Raw genomic sequence first — 22,859 nt, 5'->3', positions numbered from 1 at the left:
GGGGGCCCCACCCCCAATTCTTTTTTTTTACTATTTAGTGTCATAATTTTGTAGCGGTTCATACAACACATATTCCCATCAAATTTCATCACTGTAGTACTTATAGTTTCCGAGTAAATCGGCTGTGACAGACGGACAGACGGACAGACGGACAGACGGACATGACGAAATGACGAAACTATAAGGGTTCCGTTTTTGCCATTTTGGCTACGGAAACCAGCGTAATAAAATTACAAAAAAATTAAACACAATAAAATCAACAAATAAAAGAAAAAATAACTTAAAACTAAACTTAAACCCTAGTTTTCTTCCCCTGGCCCTCTGTGTAGCTTTCAGGCCAGAGAACAACCCATATTTGTCACCTTTACCTCCCCTTTTAAACTCGTCTAGGGTATCAAACCTAGGGAACCAGTCAAATTGAATCCCCGCTTTTTTTCTTTGTAACCACCGTAGACTGGCGATTATTGATTTTAAGAAAATGGTTGATATTGTTTCTTAAAGGACTTTAATTGTACTTTCAAATGATACCAATATTGATAGGTTACGATGAATAAGATTAGAGGTATATCTGCTTGAAACGAATTTTGCGCGAGGTGTAATTTGGTAGACGCCGAATGTATGGGAACGCGTGTCAAGCGGTACTCCCCGCCTACAGGTATGTGCTTGTAGTTTGCTTATTTATTATCCGATCGTAGAAATTTCAAAAGCAACAGATAGCTTAATAATGTAGCTAAATGATTTATATAACATATTTTTTAGCTAAGTGGCCGTTTTCATTGCCTTTTTGAGTCACAAAAATAAAAAAAGAGAGTAAAAAAAAGTATTTTTTGCATTATTGTTAATTAAAAAATAACTAACAAAACTATACTTTTCACTTATAACAAATCTTAATCAGCATGTTATACGCTTTCAATCGACACCTCATTTTTCAAAATTGGATAAGGGGTTCTAGACAAATTGGCAAAAAATTGAAACCCGGGACCGCGATCTTTGTGACGTCATAGTTAACCCCCCCACAGTCTGAGAATGCGACAAGTCATTATTTCGTACTCAGTAAAGTCTACCGATCACAACGATACCACTTGTCAGCAGTATACTCTCCAGTCACATCAACTTTAAAACTAGACGACTTTTTTCAATTCCGCCGCCTTACTACCATATTAAAAGTGCAGCGTACGAGAATCATATTAAGGACAAGCATGACCCTGTAAGTTTTTATAATTTTAAGTTTATTAAGAACTAGATCGCAATGACACATCATTCACTCTCACCTTATTGAGTCATTGATCAATAAATTAATCAAATATTTTATTTCTTTGAATGTGGTGCATTGTAGGTTGGTAATACATTTTTTGATCAGCACATCCTGCCACATACGGCATAGAAATAATAATGCATGCATGTCATAAAATCAAGTTACTAACTTATATAAAAATTATTCTCTAAATATCATAATTATTAATTTTAAATAACTTTTCATTATATTCAGTTTTCATAAAAAAAATACATTTATATTTATTTCATATTCATATTGAAAAAATAAATGTAATTACTGAACATGTGTGTGACAACCTTAACCACTTCCTAATGTTACTAGTTTTTACATTTGGCGTAGTATCTGAATACAGATGTAGTTCCAAAAGGGTTTCTTTCGTATTTTTCCGGAAAAGTTGGTATTTGTCATGCTAGTTCAGTCAATGCAGTACATCTTGTACTGAGACTGACTGAAATAGCATGACACGTTCGTACGTTTTCGTAACAATACGAAGGCAAATCTTTTCGTACTAGGTACTTGAATCTTCTTAAGGTCCTCTCACACTTAGTAATTAATTTATTATATTTGAAAGATTATTTTTTAGAATTTAACATAAAGTGATATACCAGGTGGTTCCTGTTGATGAACCTCGACGTGTCGAATTTAACGGGAAACCTAAAAAAATTGTTTTGACGACCGGTCTGGCTCAGTCAATAGTGACCCTGCCTGCTGAGCCGCGGTCCCAGGTTCGAATCCCTGTAAGGCCATTTATTTGTTATGAAAGCATAAATGAAAGCATTTATTGTTGTCCGAAATAAATGCTTTCATTTATGCTTTCATGCTTGTGTGGTGAGCACAGATATTTGTTCCTGAGTCATGGATGTTTTCTATGTATATAAGTATGTATTTATCTATTTAAGTATGTATATCGTCGCTTAGCACCCATAGTACAAGCTTTGCTTAGTTTGGGGCTAAGTTGATCTGTGTAAGGTGTCACCCAATATTTATTTATTTATTATTTATTTAATCTGTTATATTATAGCTTTTTTACATTATAGAGTATCGGGCCCAATGAGTGTCACTTGTGCCACGTGCGATACCGGTTTGCTGTGAACCGAAACCAACATATACAGGTAATGTCATAGTACATTATTGTACATTGGGACCCTACCAATTGGAACCCTAGGCCACTCTACAACCTTGTCAAAATCACAAGCAGTAAGAAATTTCTTACAATCTGATTTATAAAGTCACTATGACATAGTGGCCTAGGGTTCCAATAAGGCTGACGACTACATAAAAAAATGGCATTCTATTTAGACCGCCAGTTAGATCGCCCAAAAATACTGAACACATATTTTTCGCTTTTTCTAATTAATGAAGAAATACAAAGATATAGAGCATCAAAGTTCCGGGTAGGGGCTTGTGACGTCACTTCTAAGTAAAAATTGTACCTAGGCGTGACGTCACGCGAAACTTCAACGCACTGTACCGTCGTCATTTTTCGTTTACGAGAAAAAAGAAAAAATACGTGTCTAAAATTCTTTGATAATCTGACTGACTAATTAGTTTTTTTTAGTCGTCTTGCCTATAGGTTGATTGTAAAGTAATGTATTGTATAGGTTCCTAAACCTTTACTTTGGCGGAATCATCAACGAGAACACTTGAAAATTGATTGATAGTTTCAATCTTTTAATTTTCAATTTTTTATTCCCATACACAATTTGAATTTTGCGCCTTTCTTTAGTGCCAAGAATTGGTTCACCGTCTCAAGTTACATCATAAATGCATAACAAGTTATTAAAAGTTTATAAAAATATGTTTAAAAAAATCAAGTCTCTCAAATATTTTAGGACGCCCACAGACTGCAGTTTCGATGTCGGCGCTGCGACCGTGTCGTGCCGGGCGAGTGAGTATAAAACATATTTACTTAGAATATTCTGTTACAAAGGAACAATCATATTCTCACGTGTTAAGTCGATGTAACGTTCATGCATGCTTTGCATGTGCGTCGCGCTCTCGACATGTAAAGGCGGGGTCGCTACTCTTGAGAAAGATCCTCGAAAATGGATCGAAACATGTGGAACGTTATATCGACTTAACACGTGAGTAACCCGCTTAAAATATTTTTTTCTACTTGTCGACTGTAATCTGTCAATTAGGACACCACAGACTAAACTATAAGTGCTAACTTTTCAGTGTTGGATACTCTATGGCAGTTCCGACTCAATTATAATAAGCTCATTATAGTTGACTTTAGTTAACTGTAATAATTTCAAAAATAGAACTTCATACAATTTCTATACTAATTTGCGATACCTGGCAAATTTTCCTGCATCTGAAACACATTTTTTTTTTATCTGTCGCGTTATCGGCCAATCAGAGACGGTTATTACAAACAATTGGTTGCTAGGTAATTCGATGTTGATACAACGGTGAACGACTCTATTAACATTAATTTTAACTTGCATGAATGATGATATTTCCGTCCATTGATGATGAAGATGATGACTCGTAGAAAAAATATTGTATACAATAGTGATATAATTAAGCTTTTCACTCTCGTACCGTACTATTAGGCCACTCAGCAAGCTTCGTGGCCTAAACATAGTACTCGACTGAAAAGCTTTGTATTATATCACGATTGTATAAAATACTATTAAATATGTTTTGAGTCTCACGCGAGTTTTATAGTTAAAATTATATTCTCGATGATGGAATTCATTCAGTCACTTGTTTTGTTTCAAATATCGAACGTTTTAAAAGTCAAATGACAGTCAATCGCTAGTTGATATTACCTCTTACCTGAATTTAGATTAATATTTTATAACATCGTGATACAATACAGAGTTTTTCAGTCGAGTACCATCTTTAGGCCACGAGCTTGCTGAGTGGCCTAATAGTACGGTACGAGAGTGAAAAGCTTAATCATATCACAATCTTTTTTCTATGAGTCATCATCTTCATCATCAATGCACGAACAATGTCATGTTAAAATTAATGTTAATAGCGTCGTTCACCGTTGTATCAACATCGAATTTCCTGGCAACCAATTGTTTGTAATAACTGTCTCTGATTGGTTGATAACGCGATAGAAAAAAAAATGTGTTTCAGATGCAGAAAAAATTGCCAGGTATCGCAAATTAGTATAGAACTTGTATGAAGTTCTATTTTTGAAATTATTACAGGTAACTGAAGTGAACTGTAATGAAATATTATAGTTGAGTAAGTGTCGAAGACTAAAGTCAGCACTTATAGTTTAGTCTGTGGTGTCCTAATTGACAGATTAAAGTCGACGAGTAGAAAATAGTATATTGTGCATTTTGTGCAACAAGGGAGGTATCGTACTCGTGTCTATAACTCTCTCCAGCCTGCGACTGTCGCGAGTTATTAACACTCGTCGACAAAATCCTTACCTCCTGAGTTACGCACAATATTTTTCATCACATTTGAGAGGAAAACGCAGAGAAAAAAAATCATAAGGCAAAACCTTCAATGAATGGCGGTGTTGTACTGCCCGTTGCTATGGCAACGCGATCATGCGCAAATCGAGATGGCCGTCACAATTTCCCGCCAGATTGCAAATTATAACGATTGATCAGATCAATCGTTATAATTTCAATTTGATCTACGTGAAATTTACAAAACAAATGTAAAATACACTGAAATAATTGTAAAACATAAATAAAATGCATTTTTCATACCGATAATATTTTTTTACAGCTTAATAGTCAAATTTTAGTTGTGCAAAAAAATTCCTTGGCTGATTGAAACATCCTTTGCCTGAGGTGTTGTACGGATTGTATTATTTTTTAAAACTAAATCCATTACTCCCTTGGGAGTAAAATAGTACATTATTCTTTAGTACACGTAGACGCAATGAGACCTTTAAACAGCAAATGTGATGAAAAACTTATCATAATGGATGTAGAATGTAGATATAGATAAAGTTATGCAACTGTACATAATTATTAAAACACTCTTGATTTAATGTCTATTATTACGCAACAGTCACTTTTTTTTTTTAATCTTTATTGAAAGAGCTTTATTCGTAAAATAATGGCTTTCTGCTACCAGGGCACTTTGCCAATGTCAAGTAAATTACAGAAATATATAAAACAGTATATGCAGTTTTTTTTGCGAACGAGGCCTTCGCGATGCACTGGAGGATAGCTGGAGCAGCAGTACAAAGCATGATGGCGGCCGGGACCACGAACTGCCGAGTGATGTCCGTAGAATTGGTTATTCGTATCTCCAAAAGAATTCTTCATTAAATGCACTCTTTGCGCAGGCTATTCACTGCATAATATCCTATCAAACTTATACATTAAACAGCAGAATGCAAAAATAAAAAAAATATATCGGAGGACGATCCGCCATGTTCCACGGGTCAAACGAAAGCCTGAAAGAGCTTTGTCACTGTTGTAAGTTGTAACGACATCGCTCATCGTAACAGTCACATGACTAATATCGTACAGGTCGATTCACGAAAGCTGGCACGAATGAAATGAACGAAACTTTGATTGTGTGAGTGACACCTGTATTGGTATACAGTCGTAACTGTCAAGAGCCACCATTTTATTGGTTAATCTGTCACACACATGCATATTTTCATTCAAACATTCGTTCCATTCGTGCCAGCTCTTGTGAATTGACCTGTACATGTACGGGCAATTCTCATTTCTTGCAATAGGCTAGTTTCCTACTAGTCAAATCAGTTCCTTTTTAAGAACTGTCAAAACTATTTGCTAATATGGAATTACTATGAAATACTGAGGAGCGACGTCACGGTCAATTCATTTACTTTGTATCTTTCACTTTGAGTTATTAGATAGAAATAATGTTTAAACATAACTACTGTCCATATTTTTCTTCTAATTATGTGGTGCTTTATTTCGTGAACTGCATAAAATATTTTATTTTAAGTGTAGGAAACTAGCCTATTATATTCTGTCAAACAAGTCTGTCAGTAAATAAGAAGAAAGAAAACTATATGCATCCTTTTCTTTAGGGTTCTAGAGAAAAGGATACCTATAGTTTTCTTAGTTCTTATTTACTGACAGACTTGTTTGACAGAGTATTATATCGTGATGTATACTGTGATGTCCACAGACCACATGCGGTAGAACACGCAGCGGGCCACGATGGCGCTACTTTCAAGTGTCGACATTGTGAGAAACGGTTTCAGTGAGTATTCTAATTTATCGTATACTAGCTTTTACCCGCGGCTTCGCTCGCATTAAATTCGAAATTGAGGAACTCACCATACAAATTTCCATCCCCCCTTTTTAGGGAAGTGGGCTGTTATAAAAAGATAAAAAGTAGACTATGACACTCTCCATCCCTTCATCTATCTCCACTTAAAAAAACACGTTTATTCGTCGCTCCGTTTTGCCGTGAAGGACAGACAAACAAACAGACACAGACACTTTCCCATTGATAATATTAGTATGGATTTAATAGACGAAGCTAACAATGTGACAGAAGTTATTTTTAATTACAGTTTATATTTTATAAATCAGATAGAATATACAGGGTGGCCCATTCAAATCGGTCAGTATGGGAAAGTCTGAAACTATAAGACATACGAAGATTTGTTCTTAGGAACCATGTCACCGATTTTGATAAAAAGAAAAACTGCATTCATACAATTAAAAAAAAAAGTGTACCCAGCTGGGGAATCGAACCCGGTTGTTTTGAAAAAATAAACTTACACTATTTCTATTCAGATATCGTTTGTGTAGGTCTTAAGCAGTAAATATCTCTAAGAAACATGATGTCTAAATTGAATAAAATGCATTTTTTTCACATACTTTAATTTATCATAGTAGGTGTTCAAAGTGACCACCGTCTTTTTCAATACAATATTCAACACGTCTAGTTAACGATCTTACTATTGCATTTTGTATCTTCATGTGGTGAATCTGCGTTAAAGTTGACTCTATGGCTACTTTTAGGTCTTCAACGGTGTTATAGCTATTTTTGTACACTGTTGTAAAGATGAAGTGAACTTGCTGAATATTGTAACGGTGGTCACTTTGAACACCTACTATGATAAATTAAAGTATGTGAAAAAAATGCATTTTATTCATTTTAGACATTATGTTTCTTAGAGATATTTACTGCTTAAGACCTACACAAACGATATCTGAATAGTGTAAGTTTATTTTTTCAAAACAACCGGGTTCGATTCCCCAGCTGGGTACACTTTTTTTTTAATTGTATGAATGCAGTTTTTCTTTTTATCAAAATCGGTGACATGGTTCCTATTTAAGAACAAATCTTCGTATGTCTTACAGTTTCAGACTTTCCCATACTGACCGATTTGAATGGGCCACCCTGTATAAAGTAAATCAGTTGACCGTGACGTCACTCAATTCGATTTCATATAAATTCCATATTAGCAAGTCGTTCAAAATCGTTTTGACAGTTCTTAAAAAGAAGCTGATTTGACTAGGAGGAAAGTTCAAAGTAGCCTATTCTGAAATAGTTATTTGTTATACAAGGGGGCAAAGTTGTATTTTAACGCCGAGTGTGGAATTGAAAAACGAGCAAGTGAAAGGAGTCTATAGTTGAACCACGAGCGAAGCGAGTGGTTCGAGAATAGAATCCTGAACTTGCGAGTTTTTTAACACGAGAAGTAAAATACATTTGCACCCGAGTGTAACACAAAACTTTTCCCCTCACTATATAGCGAGGAAACTACAACGCAAGAAAATGCGTTTATCACTGCTTCCAGTAGTTCCACGGGTGGTAAATCATCTTAATTACTAGATTCAACTACTTTTATCAATTTTAAAGCAGTTAATTTGACTTTATTCAAGGTCAAATTACCCACTAGTGGATAAAATGCGTTTTTACCCGCTGGTATTAAAGGACAAAACACGTGTTTCCGAGCTAGTGAGGGGAAAATGTCCATTATAATTGTGTAAAACTGAACAGTAAGAAGACGACGTGCGCGACACACATGCGGCTAGACCACCCGGCCGAGAACGCGGCCGGCGGCACTTGCGAGGTCTGCGGCGAGACATTCATCAGCCGGACGGGACTCAACTGTCACAAGACACGGGCTCACAACAAGGTAGGCTTTATAAAGTAACTACTACCCTACTTATAGTGTTGCACAGTGTTTTTTTTTACCCAAAAATCGGACATCATACTTTTAATCAACCAAAGGATAGATTATTCACTGTGCTCCATCGTGCTCCGATGTGCTCGAAGTTGCTCCGATGCGCTCCACTGTGCTCCATCCTTCTCCGATGTGTTCCAAGTTGCTCCGATGTGCTCCACTGTGCTCCATCCTGCTCCGATGTGCTCCTTACTTATTCCTCTATGATGAAACTGAACAGTAAGAAGACGTGCGCGACACATATGCGGCTAGACCATCCGGCGGAGAACGCGACCGGCGGCACTTGCGAGGTTTGCGGTGAGACATTCATCAGCAGGACTGGACTCAACTTCATGCTCCACTATGCTCAATCATGGTCCACTATGCTCCATCATGCTCTGATGTTCTCCAAATTGCTCCAAAGCGCTCCACTGTGCCCTTCATGCTCCACTATGCTCAATCATGCTCCAATGTTCTCCAAATTGCTCCATCATGCTCCGATGTTCTCCAAATTGCTCCAAAGCGCTCCACTGTGCCCTTCATGCTGCACTATGCTCAATCAAGCTTCCGAATTGCTCCATCATGCTCCGATGTGCTCCAAGTTGCCCCGATGTTCTCCAAATTGCTCTAAAGCGCTCCACTGTGCCCTTCATGCTCCACTATGCTCAATCATGTCATCAGTCAGTACAGCGAGCCGAGCCGCTCGCCGCTCGCACCGCGTGCTCCACTCGGCTGTCGGTTTTGACGCGAATCCCTTTGAGTGTTACATTACAAGTCAGTACAGCCGGTTCGCAAGTCACCGCGAATGCATGCTCCACTATGCTCAATCATGCTCTAATGTTCTCCAAATTGCTCCGATGTGCTCCAAGTTCCTCCGATGTGTCCAAATTGCTCCAAGCGCTCCGCTTATTAAATTAAAACGGGACTTAATCGCGTAAAACTTACGTTTTATATTTAACCCGACGTTTCGGACATGACATTACGTCCGTGGTCACGGGTAGACTGGCTGGGAGTTGTATCAACATCTTCTAGCTGTACGAGTTTTTCGAACTACCCGCACTTGATTGTCATCAGTCACTTTTACGCTAGGGTTGCCACTCTGCCTACATACAACACTCACGACATCCGATGGTATGGGACGGGAAGTTTTCTCACGTTTACACTTGCCAATCACTGGATTCCACGAAGATGAAATCCCTTGCCCTTCATTTTGATTGAAATTACGATGTTTCCTGATTTCAATCGCTTCACGTACTTTCCTGCTATAGTAAAGACGTTCAGTTGAAAGGACTTTGGGATTATGCAGTTCAATCCAGTGGTTCGGTCCTGACTCTAGCAAATGCTCGGCAACCGCAGACTTATTTATTTGTCGTTTTTTGACCGCCGCGATATGTTCTTTGACCCTTTCCGCTATGGTGCGTTTGGTTTCTCCAATATAAGAACTACCACAGCTACAGTCAATCTTATAAACGCCTGGCGTCTGATATGGAATAACATCCTTTGCTGACCTTAGTTGCCCCGCCACCCTCGACAACGGCATGTACACAGTCTGTATCGAATACTTCTTTAGTGGTACCAACCTTGTCTGTCACTCCCTTGACATAGGGCATAAATGCCGGTCGTCTTGCAACATTCGGATGCTTCTTCGCAGGCTTTCGTCCCGGTTGCCGACAATCCACCCTGTACCCATTCTTCCTAAGAACCTCCTGAATGTGTGACATCTCACTCTCTAAAAATTCAGGGTCACAAAGGTCATGTGCTCTGTTCTTTAGGGAATTAACGACGGACAGTAGGTGACGAGGGTGGTGGTGAGACTGAGCATTGAGGTATCTATCTGTGTGAGTAGGCTTCCTGTAGACAGTGTGCGCCAAGGATCCATCCATCCGACCTATCACTTTTATGTCCAGAAAAGGCAAACTTCGATCTGATTCCAATTCATACGTAAATTTCACCTTCTGATGAAAGGAATTGAGATACTGGAGTAATTGCTCAACTTCTTGCTTGCCACCCTTCATGATACAAAAGACATCATCGACATACCGCTTCCATAACTTCACTGCCCATGGTTGCAGGTCTATGTTTGCCTCAAAATGCTCCATCCAGATATTTGCTAAAACCGGCGCCACCGGGCTGCCCATAGCAACTCCGTCAATCTGGAGATAATGCTTTTGTCGATATAAAAAGTAGCTCCCTTCTAGACAGTTTCGCAATAACACCATGACCGACTCCAGTATCTCATTGTCAGCTAGCCTTGTCCTAACTACCTCAAGACATTCCTTAACTGGAACATTGGTGAAAAGCGACTCAACATCAAAACTCACCATTATGTCATCTGGTTCCAGCTTAACATCCTTCAGAATGTCCACAAAGTGACGAGAATCTTTCACAAAGGACGACGTTTTACCCACAAGCGGCTGCAACACCGATGCTACATGCTTTGCCAGGTCGTAAGTAGGTGAGGCGATTTGACTTACGATTGGTCGCAAGGGCACGTTAGCTTTGTGTACCTTCGGCAGCCCATACAATTTCGGCGATTGCACTATTCTAGGCCTGTGTAAACGGTCAAAGACATCATCCTGGAACAACTCCCTGTAGTCCCTAATGACAGCCCTTATCCGGCGCGTAACTCTGGCAGTAGGGTCATATGAAACGGGCTTATACACATCCGTATCATTCAGTAAAAGCCGAATTTTGTCGTCGTAATCTGTCGAGTCCATGACCACCGTGGCGTTCCCTTTATGGAAGCGGTATGTCGATGATGTCTTTTGTATCATGAAGGGTGGCAAGCAAGAAGTTGAGCAATTACTCCAGTATCTCAATTCCTTTCATCAGAAGGTGAAATTTACGTATGAATTGGAATCAGATCGTAGTTTGCCTTTTCTGGACATAAAAGTGATAGGTCGGATGGATGGATCCTTGGCGCACACTGTCTACAGGAAGCCTACTCACACAGATAGATACCTCAATGCTCAGTCTCACCACCACCCTCGTCACCTACTGTCCGTCGTTAATTCCCTAAAGAACAGAGCACATGACCTTTGTGACCCTGAATTTTTAGAGAGTGAGATGTCACACATTCAGGAGGTTCTTAGGAAGAATGGGTACAGGGTGGATTGTCGGCAACCGAGACGAAAGCCTGCGAAGAAGCATCCGAATGTTGCAAGACGACCGGCATTTATGCCCTATGTCAAGGAGTGACAGACAAGGTTGGTACCATACTAAAGAAGTATTCGATACAGACTGTGTACATGCCGTTGTCGAGGGTGGCGGGGCAACTAAGGTCAGCAAAGGATGTTATTCCATATCAGACGCCAGGCGTTTATAAGATTGACTGTAGCTGTGGTAGTTCTTATATTGGAGAAACCAAACGCACCATAGCGGAAAGGGTCAAAGAACATATCGCGGCGGTCAAAAAACGACAAATAAATAAGTCTGCGGTTGCCGAGCATTTGCTAGAGTCAGGACCGAACCACTGGATTGAACTGCATAATCCCAAAGTCCTTTCAACTGAACGTCTTTACTATAGCAGGAAAGTACGTGAAGCGATTGAAATCAGGAAACATCGTAATTTCAATCAAAATGAAGGGCAAGGGATTTCATCTTCGTGGAATCCAGTGATTGGCAAGTGTAAACGTGAGAAAACTTCCCGTCCCATACCATCGGATGTCGTGAGTGTTGTATGTAGGCAGAGTGGCAACCCTAGCGTAAAAGTGACTGATGACAATCAAGTGCGGGTAGTTCGAAAAACTCGTACAGCTAGAAGATGTTGATACAACTCCCAGCCAGTCTACCCGTGACCACGGACGTAATGTCATGTCCGAAACGTCGGGTTAAATATAAAACGTAAGTTTTACGCGATTAAGTCCCGTTTTAATTTAATAATATGGGCTTCAAGTTGCTCCAATGTTGTCCAAATTGCTCCAAAGCGCTCCGCTGTGTTCCTTCATGCTCCACTATGCTCAATCATGCTCCAATGTTCTCCAAATTGCTCCGATGTGCTCCAAGTTCCTCCGATGTTGTCCAAATTGCTCCAAAGCGCTCCGCTGTGTTCCTTCATGCTCCACTATGCTCAATCATGCTCCGATATTCTCCAAATTGCTCCGATGTGCTTCAAGTTGCTCCGATGTTGTCCAAATTGCTCCAAAGCGCTCCGCTGTGTTCCTTCATGCTCCACTATGCTCAATCATGCTCCGATGTACTCCAAGTTGCTCCGATGTGCTCCAAGTTGCTGCGATGTTGTTTAAATTGCTCCAAAGCGCTCCGCTGTGTTCCTTCATGCTCCACTATGCTCAATCATGCTCCAATGTTCTCCAAATTGCTCCGATGTGCTCCAAGTTCCTCCGATGTTGTCCAAATTGCTCCAAAGCGCTCCGCTGTGTTCCTTCATGCTCCACTATGCTCAATCATGCTCCGATATTCTCCAAATTGCTCCGATGTGCTTCAAGTTGCTCCGATGTTGTCCAAATTGCTCCAAAGCGCTCCGCTGTGTTCCTTCATGCTCCACTATGCTCAATCATGCTCCAATGTTCTCCAAATTGCTCCGATGTGCTCCAAGTTCCTCCGATGTTGTCCAAATTGCTCCAAAGCGCTCCGCTGTGTTCCTTCATGCTCCACTATGCTCAATCATGCTCCGATATTCTCCAAATTGCTCCGATGTGCTTCAAGTTGCTGCGATGTTGTCCAAATTGCTCCAAAGCGCTCCGCTGTGTTCCTTCATGCTCCACTATGCTCAATCATGCTCCGATATTCTCCAAATTGCTCCGATGTGCTCCAAGTTGCTCCGATGTGCTCCAAATTGCTCCATCGTGCTCTCATTCATTCAAAGGTTAACTGGAAGAAATCCCTCAAAGGGGTAAGTTCGCCTTTTTACTGTTCTTTACTGTAATTACTGTGTTTTTTTGTTATTAATTGTACAATAAAGAGTTTACTACTACTACTACTATGTTCAATCATGCTCCAATATTCTCCAAATTGCTCCATCATGCTCCGATGTGCTCTTGGAGAAGCAACTTGGAGCACATCGGAGCAACTTGGAGAACATCGGAGCAAGATGGAGCAACTTGGAGCACATCGAAGCAACTTGGAGCACATCGGAGCAACTTGGAGAATATCGGAGCAGGATTGAGCGCGTCGGAGCAACTTGGAGCACATCTAAGCAACTTGGAGCACATCTAAGCAACTTGGAGCACATCGGAGCAACTTGGAGCACATCGAAGCAACTTGGAGCACATCGGAGCAACTTGGAGAACATCGGAGCAGGATTGAGCGCGTCGGAGCAACCTGGAGCACATCGAAGCAACTTGGAGAACATCGGAGCAAGATAGAACAACCTGGATCACATCGAAGCAACTTGCAGAACATCCGAGCAGGATGGAGCGCGTCGGAGCAACTTGGATCACATCGGAGCAACTTGCAGAACATCCGAGCAGGATGGAGCGCGTCGGAGCAACTTGGATCACATCGGAGCAACTTGCAGAACATCCGAGCAGGATGGAGCGCGTCGGAGCAACTTGGATCACATCGGAGCAACTTGCAGAACATCCGAGCAGGATGGAGCGCGTCGGAGCAACTTGGATCACATCGGAGCATGATGGAGCACAGTGGAGCGCATCGGAGCAATAACTACTAAACAGAATGCCATTTTTTTATGTAGTCGTCATTTCTATTATACATCTTGAAAACATTGAATTTTAAAAATTATCGGAATGGAAAGATCACAATATTTTTTATGAATGCGACCAAATCAGACGTCAGTGGCCAGCGCCATCTGTACAAGACAGTAGGAATTGAATTTGACGCGTATAACAATAACAAGACTATGACAAGTTTTTTAACCAGTCAAATATTGTTGCAGCCATACAACCGTAAGCTGCACTGCCGCAAGTGCCGCATACAGTTTGACAGTTTGGAGGCGCTGCAACGGCACAAACTCGACAGGCCTGGCAATAAGTGCGACCCGCATGGCAAGTAAGATAATCCATGCTAATATTATAAATGGGAAAGTGTGTGTGTCTGTTTGTTTGTCCGTCTTTCACGGCGAAACGAAGCGACAAATACTGAGGAGTGACGTCACGGTCAATTCATTTACTTTATATCTTTCTCTTTGACTTATTAAATAGAAATTATGTTTAAACATAACAATTGTCCATGTTTTTCATCTAATTATGTGGTGCTTTATTTCGTGCACTGCATAAAATATTTTATTTTAAGTGTAGCTACCACGAAAAGAAAACGAGGTTTGGCCATTTGGGAGTAGTTCGGTCTAGTACAGTGCAGGGAATCGTGTCTTTAGTACTATTAGTACATTTACTACACAAGCCTAAAACCTAGTCTTTGTTCGCAGTGTGTGCTGCACATGCGGAGAATGGAGCGAAGATGCAGATGCTCTAGTGTTGCATCAGCACAGGAAGCACGGGACTGCACTCTTCACCTGCGACGAGGTATGTTACTCACATCATAGAGGAATAAATAAGGAAAGAGTTGTAACTCCATACATCAGTAAATGCGAGTTAGTTCTAGTGACATCTAGCGTCAATCACGCGTCAAATAGCGTAAATTATCAGCACTGCTACTTGTCAATAGATGTCGCGACGAAGGAAAAGTCTAATGCCACACCTCGGACACTGGCGATCAAATATATGAAAGAGGCGCGTTCCTAGCACACAGTATAAGCTCGTGTAGGTGAACGCGTACTATGCTTGTATGAGTGAAATATGACAGGTCGACTGTTTGCGTTTTTGACAGGCGGTAACTGTGAGGTAACAGAGAGGGGGTGGGCGGCACTTTCAGCGGGGAGCGGGAGTGGCTATACTGTACGATAGTACTCTTTATTATACTGTGCTAATGCTCAACAATTTTTAGCTAATATTACAATAGTATTAATCAGTATACTGTTTTCAATTCCTTCTGCTCGTAATATAAGTTGTAAACTGTTCGCGTGACGCTAAAACGGTCCGCGCGACACTAAAATCAGTAACTCGAATCAAATCAGGATCCGGCTTTGGAATGATCTTCCGCTTGATATCAGAAAGGCGCAAACTAAGCTCTCATTTAAGCGCATGTTGCGCAAGCATTTTTTTTGACAAGCTCACTGGTTAATTTGTTTATCATAGGCATAGTATTCTTTGCACTGGGTACATAAAGTATGTAGTATATATATATGTATGTATGTAATCCATACTAATATTATAAATGGGAAAGTGTGTGTGTCTGTTTGTTTGTCCGTCTTTCACGGCAAAACGGAGCGACGAATTGTCGTGATTTTGAAAGTGGAGATAGTTGAAGGGATAGAGAGTAACATAGGCTAATTTTTGTCTCTTTCTAACGCGAGCGAAGCCGCGGGCAAAAGCTAGTTATATATATGTAAGTTTATGTAATTTTATAGATATATATGTGTGTGTAGTTTATCATTGACAATATGTATTATTTGCTGCAATTATGTTTCATTTTCAATTACGTATTTTTTTAAGCCTGCACCCATTACTCTTTCTGCTTAGCCTGTTGGTTGACTGGTAGAAAATGTCTTTAGGCATTAAGTCCGCAATTTGTACTTTATTTGTTATATTGACGACCGGTCTGGCGCAGTCGGTAGTGACCCTGCCTGCTGCGCCGCGGTCCCGGGTTCGAATCCCGGTAAGGGCATTTATTTGTGTGAATTGAGCACAGATATTTGTTCCTGAGTCATGGATGTTTTCTATGTATTTATATATTATATATATCGTTGTCTGAGTACCCACAACACAAGCCTTCTTGAGCTTACCGTGGGCCTCAGTCAATCAGTGTAAGAATGTCCTATAAAAAAAATTATTTTGCAATAAAGTTTAAATAAATAAATAAAATCAACTTTATTGTTGCAGTGCAGCAAATCGTTCCTATCCAAAGTGTCTCTATCCACTCACATGGATCGAGTGCACAGAGGCGTGCGTCCCGCTCGCCTCGCGCGCCCGGACCGCGAGCGCAACGACCCCGGCAGCCGCGCGGGAAAAGTGTGCGAGACTTGCGGCAAGATATTCCAGGTAAATAGTTATTGTGTTTCTGATCCTCCCAGAGTATATTGAATAGTATGTGTACCCATAGGAGCAATTTGGAGAACATCGGAGCATGATGGAGCATAGTGGAGCATGATGGAGCGCATCGGAGCAACTTGGAGATCATCAGAGTATGGTGGGGCAGAGTGGAGCGCATCGGAGCAACTTGGAGCACATCGGAACATGACGGAGCGTGACGCTTAAAACACTGTGTGTTAAGCGAGACATGTCTGCATTTCAAATCGACCATCAAAACTTGGAGCGCATCGGAGCAACTTGGAGATCATCGGAGCAACTTGGAGATCATCGGAGCAACTTGGAAAACATCGGAGCATGATGGAGCACAGTGGAGCGCATCGGAGCCATAGAGTATATTGAATGGTATAGAATCATCAGTCAAGATTTTCGAATTCAGCGCCATCAATATTAAGTTACGACAACTTTTCATGTGACTTTCCATGCCTAAAGGTTCCTTATAGCACATAAAACATTTGAACCCTTTAGACATGGAGCGTCACATTTTAATGGCGAGATTTTGGAATAGGTTTCATTATGAATCTGAGCAAAGAAACGAACGTATTTTCCAAATTCCAAAATAACATCAAAATATAGAATTGAATTAAGTACATAATATAATTAACCATAGAATATTATTCGCTAGTTTGCAGGTGGTACAGCGACATCTAGCGAAAAGACATCAAAAAATACTTAACATTTTACCACAACAAGTTATTACCCAGTTTGCGGTTACAGTGACATCTAGCGAACAACTTGCACTAAGGCATTTAATTGTGTTTCACGCCCTCTATCGTTGAGTTTCCTAAACATATCCTAAGTACATCGGATTTACTATTTCCTTTGACTGAAAACACCGTGGATCCTCCTTACACCATGCGGGTGCCCTGGCCAAGGCTGCCGGAGAGCGCAGTGGTGAAGTGAAAACACATCCCAGTGCGCTCAAACGCATCACACAGGAGAGAAATCATGGCCAGAATGTGCTTCAAGCCTGATGTAGATACATTGTATAAAACATTGCCATATTTATGCGCAACAATAGTTTTAAATTCCACATACACATCATACATACATTTAATTATTTGTCGACAGTGCCTGGCTCTACTTAAGCAACACCAGGCGCGTCACACAGGGGACAAATCCTTCAAGTGCGAAATCTGCCCCAAGTCTTACGCCACCGCTGCAGAACTCCGGGTAAGCAATAAGTTTCTATATTTACATAACAGTCCCTATCGGGTTGGAAGGTCAGATAACTGCCTATGCCAAATCTAGAGATTAGTTGTCAAAACGGACCAAAAGGTGAAGTTAAGTCTCCGCGTTTTAACGTTACCAAAAAAAAAAATTCTGATGTCTGCACAACGTGTTCCTCTACTGGTCGTATATGTCAGTCGATTGTCGAAATAAAAGGCGTTTTCAAAAAGGAAAAGTCGTGGGGGGGGGGGGGGGGGGACTTTAAAATATAGCGGGTGGAGACAAAGGCACTAGTTTATAAACTTCCTGCCTCGGACAGCTAAACTATAGAATGAATTGACGCCTGCGGTATTTCCGGACCGATATAACATACAAAACTTCTTGAAAAAAGAGTACTCCCATAAAGCCCGACAACGCACACTCATCGTGCGGCGTTTTGCGTCGCAGAAATGCCATTCGGCTACGGGGCCCGCTCCTTTACCTTCTGTCTCATAAAAAATGGTTTATTACTTGTTTCAGACACACCACGTGCGCCACACTGGTGAAAAACCATACAAGTGCGAAAGTTGCGCTAAATGTTACGGCACCGCGGCCGCTCTCAAGGTACGCCTTATTTATTCATGTTTATCTCTAAGTTGTCTTATTTATGAGTTCATGTGATGTAACGAGGGTTTACTGATGAAACCCGATAAATCGAGATAGTTTGTCCTTGAAATAACAACATTGTGGAAATTGCACATAGTTCGAATTTCAAAAACCAGTTTGCTCAACTTATCGGATTTCACCAGTACACCCTCGATAAGGGCATTTTCAGGATTTGGGACCCAAAATTAGAGTCAGTTTTTAACAAAAAGTTAACTCGCTGTCAGTTTTGTGACGACAATTTAAGCATAAAATCTGTCTAAAAGTATTTTTTTTTCCATTCTGAATTTAGATTATCGCTTAAAGTTTATGTAATTAACATAAAAATAATATTTTTATTGAAATTTTATGCTTAATTATCGTCACAAAACTGATAGCGACTCTTTGTTAACAACTGACGTTAATTTTCAGTCCCAAAGAATAGTGTTTCCAAAAGTTTTGGGGCGCCTTTGTGACGAAGCATAGCAAAAGTTTGACAAAATGCATCAAGAACTGCTTTTTCTTTATTTATAGGTACACGTGGAGGCAGTGCACATACGGCTTCGAAAGTACAGATGCGACCAGTGCCCGAAAACCTTTCTCCGCGCCACTGGACTCTATGTGCATAAAGTCGTAAGTCATTAATTATATCGATAATTTACATAGACGTTCATTTAAAATTATTCTTTTTTTTAATGTGAATTTTTGAATTTTATAGCATTCTTGCCATTAGTCGCTTGTCAGCATTTTGCATCTTTCTATTGTAAAGTTACATCACTATCCATATAGCGATATAGGCTACTTGACCCTTTTTTAAAGTTTGTCTTATTATTACTTACTGTCCAATTAACCGAAAAAAATATCACTATATTTTATTATGACTTATAAACCGCAAAAAATATTTTTAAAGAATACTTTTACGTAATCAGGCAAAAAACAACATCAGCCATGTCATGTATAGATTTTTTGTGAATGAAGTCATTCAGTGCAACACTTTCTGACACTTTAAGTACGAGGCATAAAGGTCATTATGTCAGTGATTGATTTGACATGAATTCTATGACGTCACTACACGGCCGACAGCGTTTTCGGTGGCCAAAATTGAAAAAAAAAGAACTTACATTTTTGAATTAAAAATACGTAGTCATCGTACACATTTAATACCCAAAATCATTAAATATTGGTTTCTTATGTCAAATATTACAGAAAACAATCATTTATTGTGCCAAATTAGATATACTCTAGTCTAGTAGCCTATAGACGGGAATCGAACCCGGGTGTTCAGCTTATGCAGTACTACGGTACCTGACCAAATTTACTTGTGTTTGGTATCTTTGTAAGGTCAAGCTGCGTTTTCACTTAATATTCTGAGCGACCATTCGTTTGTACGTGCGCAGATGGAAACATTGACTTCCATACATTTATCGGTGCATGGGGAACGAACGAATGCTCGCTTAGAACTGTTCAGAACACTAAGTGAAATATAGACGCTATGAACCGACTCTAAACAACAACAACGGTTCACTATTGTCTTGCAGAAACTTTTTTCGCATATATTTGATTTGTATAATAGTTCTTAGTTAAGTCACATTTGGCAGAAACACCTTACGCAGAATATGCTTTGGCATAAATAATTTCGCAGGTTTTTATAATACCGAATCGTACTTTGTAACAATGTTGACGAGTATAATATTCTTCTAGTCGAATTGTACTTTCGCAGATAATATTTGTGCACAATATTTGGCGGCATAAAATTGCAATTTGCTTTTTGATAGCGAGTCGGATGTTTTGGGGATGCAAGATACCTAACACTCCTCCTCGCTACGCTCGTTGTCGTACCTAACGGGGCCTCTGGGGCTGTATTTACTTTTCGATAGCGTGTCATAATTCTGCTCACGTAATAATATGCTATACGATTATTATGGTACATAAAATTATGCTAAATCAAAGTCGACCAAAGTAATGTTCTGTAAAACAATATTCTACCAAATGTGTCGTATGCGTGGTAGTAATAATGCCAACTAAGTAAACCATGCTATGCGAAGTCTGTTTCTGACCAAAATTATTCTGCCAGATGTAACCCAACACATTACAAATATTAACTTTCCAATGAAATTGCTTATAAAATCACATATATTTAGGTACACACAGGGGAGAAACGATTCGAGTGCGCGCTATGCGGCGCCAAGTTCACGCAGGCGGGCTCACTCGCTACGCACCGCAAGTACGTGCACCTCAAGCTCAAGCCCCCGCCGAGGAAACGCAATAAACCGACTAGTCAATAAAATTTACTCTTAGTAAATATCTAGTTTTATTTCAAAATAGTTTACCAATATAGCAACAAGATTCTAAAACAAAAATGTGTTTATATTTATTTGGAGGCCTATAAAATGCGTCACGCAGGAGAGAAACCATGCAAGTGAAATCGCTGCGAATTTTACGAAGGTGCGCTGAGTGGCATCAAGTTCACGCAATGTGTTGCTGTGAACAGCGCCCCCAAACGGTACCTTAATACTTAATACATTACATATATTTTTCTGTGTGTATATTTCCAAATAATTTCTTAAATTTTGGCTTGGATTGATTACATGAGACTATGTTGGCCATTAACCCATATATGCCCATGGGGTCGTTTTCGACCCACTGCTGAAAACACGCTACTACTCATTAAAATAAGTAGGAGAATGAGGTTGTCACTTCAAAAAAAGGGAGAAAATATAAGTGTTGGGCACATATAGGTTAAAGCTATTAATAGTTATTTGTTATACAAGGCGGCAAAGTTGTATTTTAACGCCGAGTGTGGAATTGAAAAGCGAGCAAGTGATAGGATTCTATAGTTGAATCACGAGCGAAGCGAGTGGTTCGAGAACAGAATCCTGAACTTGCGAGTTTTTTAACACACGAGAAGTAAAATACATTTGCACCCGAGTGTAACACAAAACTTTTCCTCTCACTATAGGGAGGAAACTACAACGCAAAAAATGCGTTTATCACTGCTTCCAGTACTTCCACAGGTGGTAAATCATCTTTATTACTAGATTCATCTACTTTTATAAATTTTAAAGCAGTTAATTTGACTTTATTCAAGGTCAAATTACTTTACCCACTAGTGGATAAAATGCGTTTTTTACCCGCTGGTCTTAAAGGACAAAACACGTGTTTCCGAGCCAGTGAGAGGAAAAATCCTATTAATCATAACAAACGCATGAAATAGACATACTAGTCTTTTCTTTCAGTCATCTTTATTAAACACATCATATACAGGGTGTCCCAAGACTATGGGACATGAACGGAAAGTACCTTAAATATCGTAGATAGGGTATTTTGCTACAAGAAGACTTTATTTTATTTTTAAAACTAAATAAAACTCCATTCATAGATTTTTAAATAATTACATGGTTAAACCGGGAATCAAACCCGCTACACGAGAAAAAAAAAACATCCTGTAATTTTGTCATACCGATCGATAGGCTTCATCATAAAGATTATCTTTCTCTAAATAACATAGTGTCGGAGATAAAAGGAAGACCATGAATTTTAACATTTTACATGGCAGACTCCTTAGCCTTAAAATTTGTCCATACATTAAAAAAAAAAAAATTTTTTTTTGAATGCAGTTTTACCAAGTTTTAAAAATAAAATAAAGTCTTCTTTCAGCAATATATCCTATCTGTGATATTTTAGGTACTTTCCCTTCATGTCCCATGGTCTTGGGACACCCTGTATATTCAGACGGGCGATGGCTGAAAGACAATACCAGTATGTATTTATTTCAGAAGACAGGTTCCATAATATGGTTAGTAGCTCTAAAACTTAATAACTATGTTAGACTAATTTAGTACAAATAAAATAAAACATTAACACAACACAAACAATACTTTCACGGATCCCTCACGTGCAAATCCACGAACCGGCCAAGGACGGGCGAGTCCAGCCTGTCTGCTATCATCCGCAGGATGCTGTTGCCGCTCTCTCGCACACGTCTAATAAGGCGCCGACTTTTTGCGCATTATCGCATAAAAATCATCGACAGCGGCGTCCGCAAACATGCCCGACGCGCTACAATGGCGAGGGAGCCTCAACAATGCCCTGAATGCATTATTATACTGCACTCTAAGTGCACTGTACGCCCGCTGCGTAAAACCGACCCATAGACCACACGAGTAGAAGCTTTGGCAATAGGCTCTAAAAAGAGTAAGCTTTACAGGAACACTACAACGAGTAAATCTATGGGCCAGCATATTGCCACGAACGGACAGTGACCTTCGCTCACGTTCTATATCCCTGTCATCTTTAAGGTCCTCGGTTAGTACATGGCCCAGATATTTATTTAAATTCTGATACCCTCTTTAGAGGCATATTGTTTAGAAGAAGTGGTGGAATGTACAGGGGCAACTTGTTTTTACCTTTGAAAATCATGAACTCACTTCAATAATCAATCCAAGCCAAAATTTGAGGAAAGTTTTGGAAAAATAAATAAAATGTCAAATGTCATTCTGAATTATACCTACTTTTGCCTACTGTAATAGACACAGGAAAAAGCTTGGGTTAGATAAATACCTTCAGTTTTTAACTGCAAAATGTTCCTCCAAGATAAGTAGCAATGTCTAACCACAGTATAATAAAGAGTACTATCGTACAG

At 39.8% G+C, this 22,859-nt stretch overlaps 1 protein-coding gene across 1 annotated transcript; it reads left to right on the top strand.

Annotated features, from left to right (window-relative positions):
* Positions 1 to 1,175: 1,175 nt before the first annotated feature.
* LOC125239224 (zinc finger protein 239-like) lies at positions 1,176 to 20,758 on the top strand. The gene is made up of 12 exons (XM_048146752.1): positions 1,176 to 1,207; positions 2,314 to 2,388; positions 3,109 to 3,164; positions 6,368 to 6,442; positions 8,198 to 8,336; positions 14,218 to 14,330; positions 14,707 to 14,803; positions 16,220 to 16,378; positions 17,498 to 17,599; positions 18,116 to 18,199; positions 18,752 to 18,850; positions 20,359 to 20,758. The coding sequence occupies exons 5-12, from the start codon at positions 8,223 to 8,225 to the stop codon at positions 20,500 to 20,502; spliced, it is 912 nt and encodes a 303-aa protein (XP_048002709.1). The 5' UTR covers positions 1,176 to 1,207; positions 2,314 to 2,388; positions 3,109 to 3,164; positions 6,368 to 6,442; positions 8,198 to 8,222; the 3' UTR covers positions 20,503 to 20,758.
* Positions 20,759 to 22,859: the final 2,101 nt, after the last annotated feature.

Source organism: Leguminivora glycinivorella, chromosome 25, assembly GCF_023078275.1.
Source record: "Leguminivora glycinivorella isolate SPB_JAAS2020 chromosome 25, LegGlyc_1.1, whole genome shotgun sequence".
Taxonomy (NCBI): Eukaryota; Metazoa; Arthropoda; class Insecta; order Lepidoptera; family Tortricidae; genus Leguminivora; species Leguminivora glycinivorella.
The sequence above is the reverse complement of the archived record's forward strand: the minus strand, read 5'-3'. Positions and strand labels throughout refer to the sequence as shown.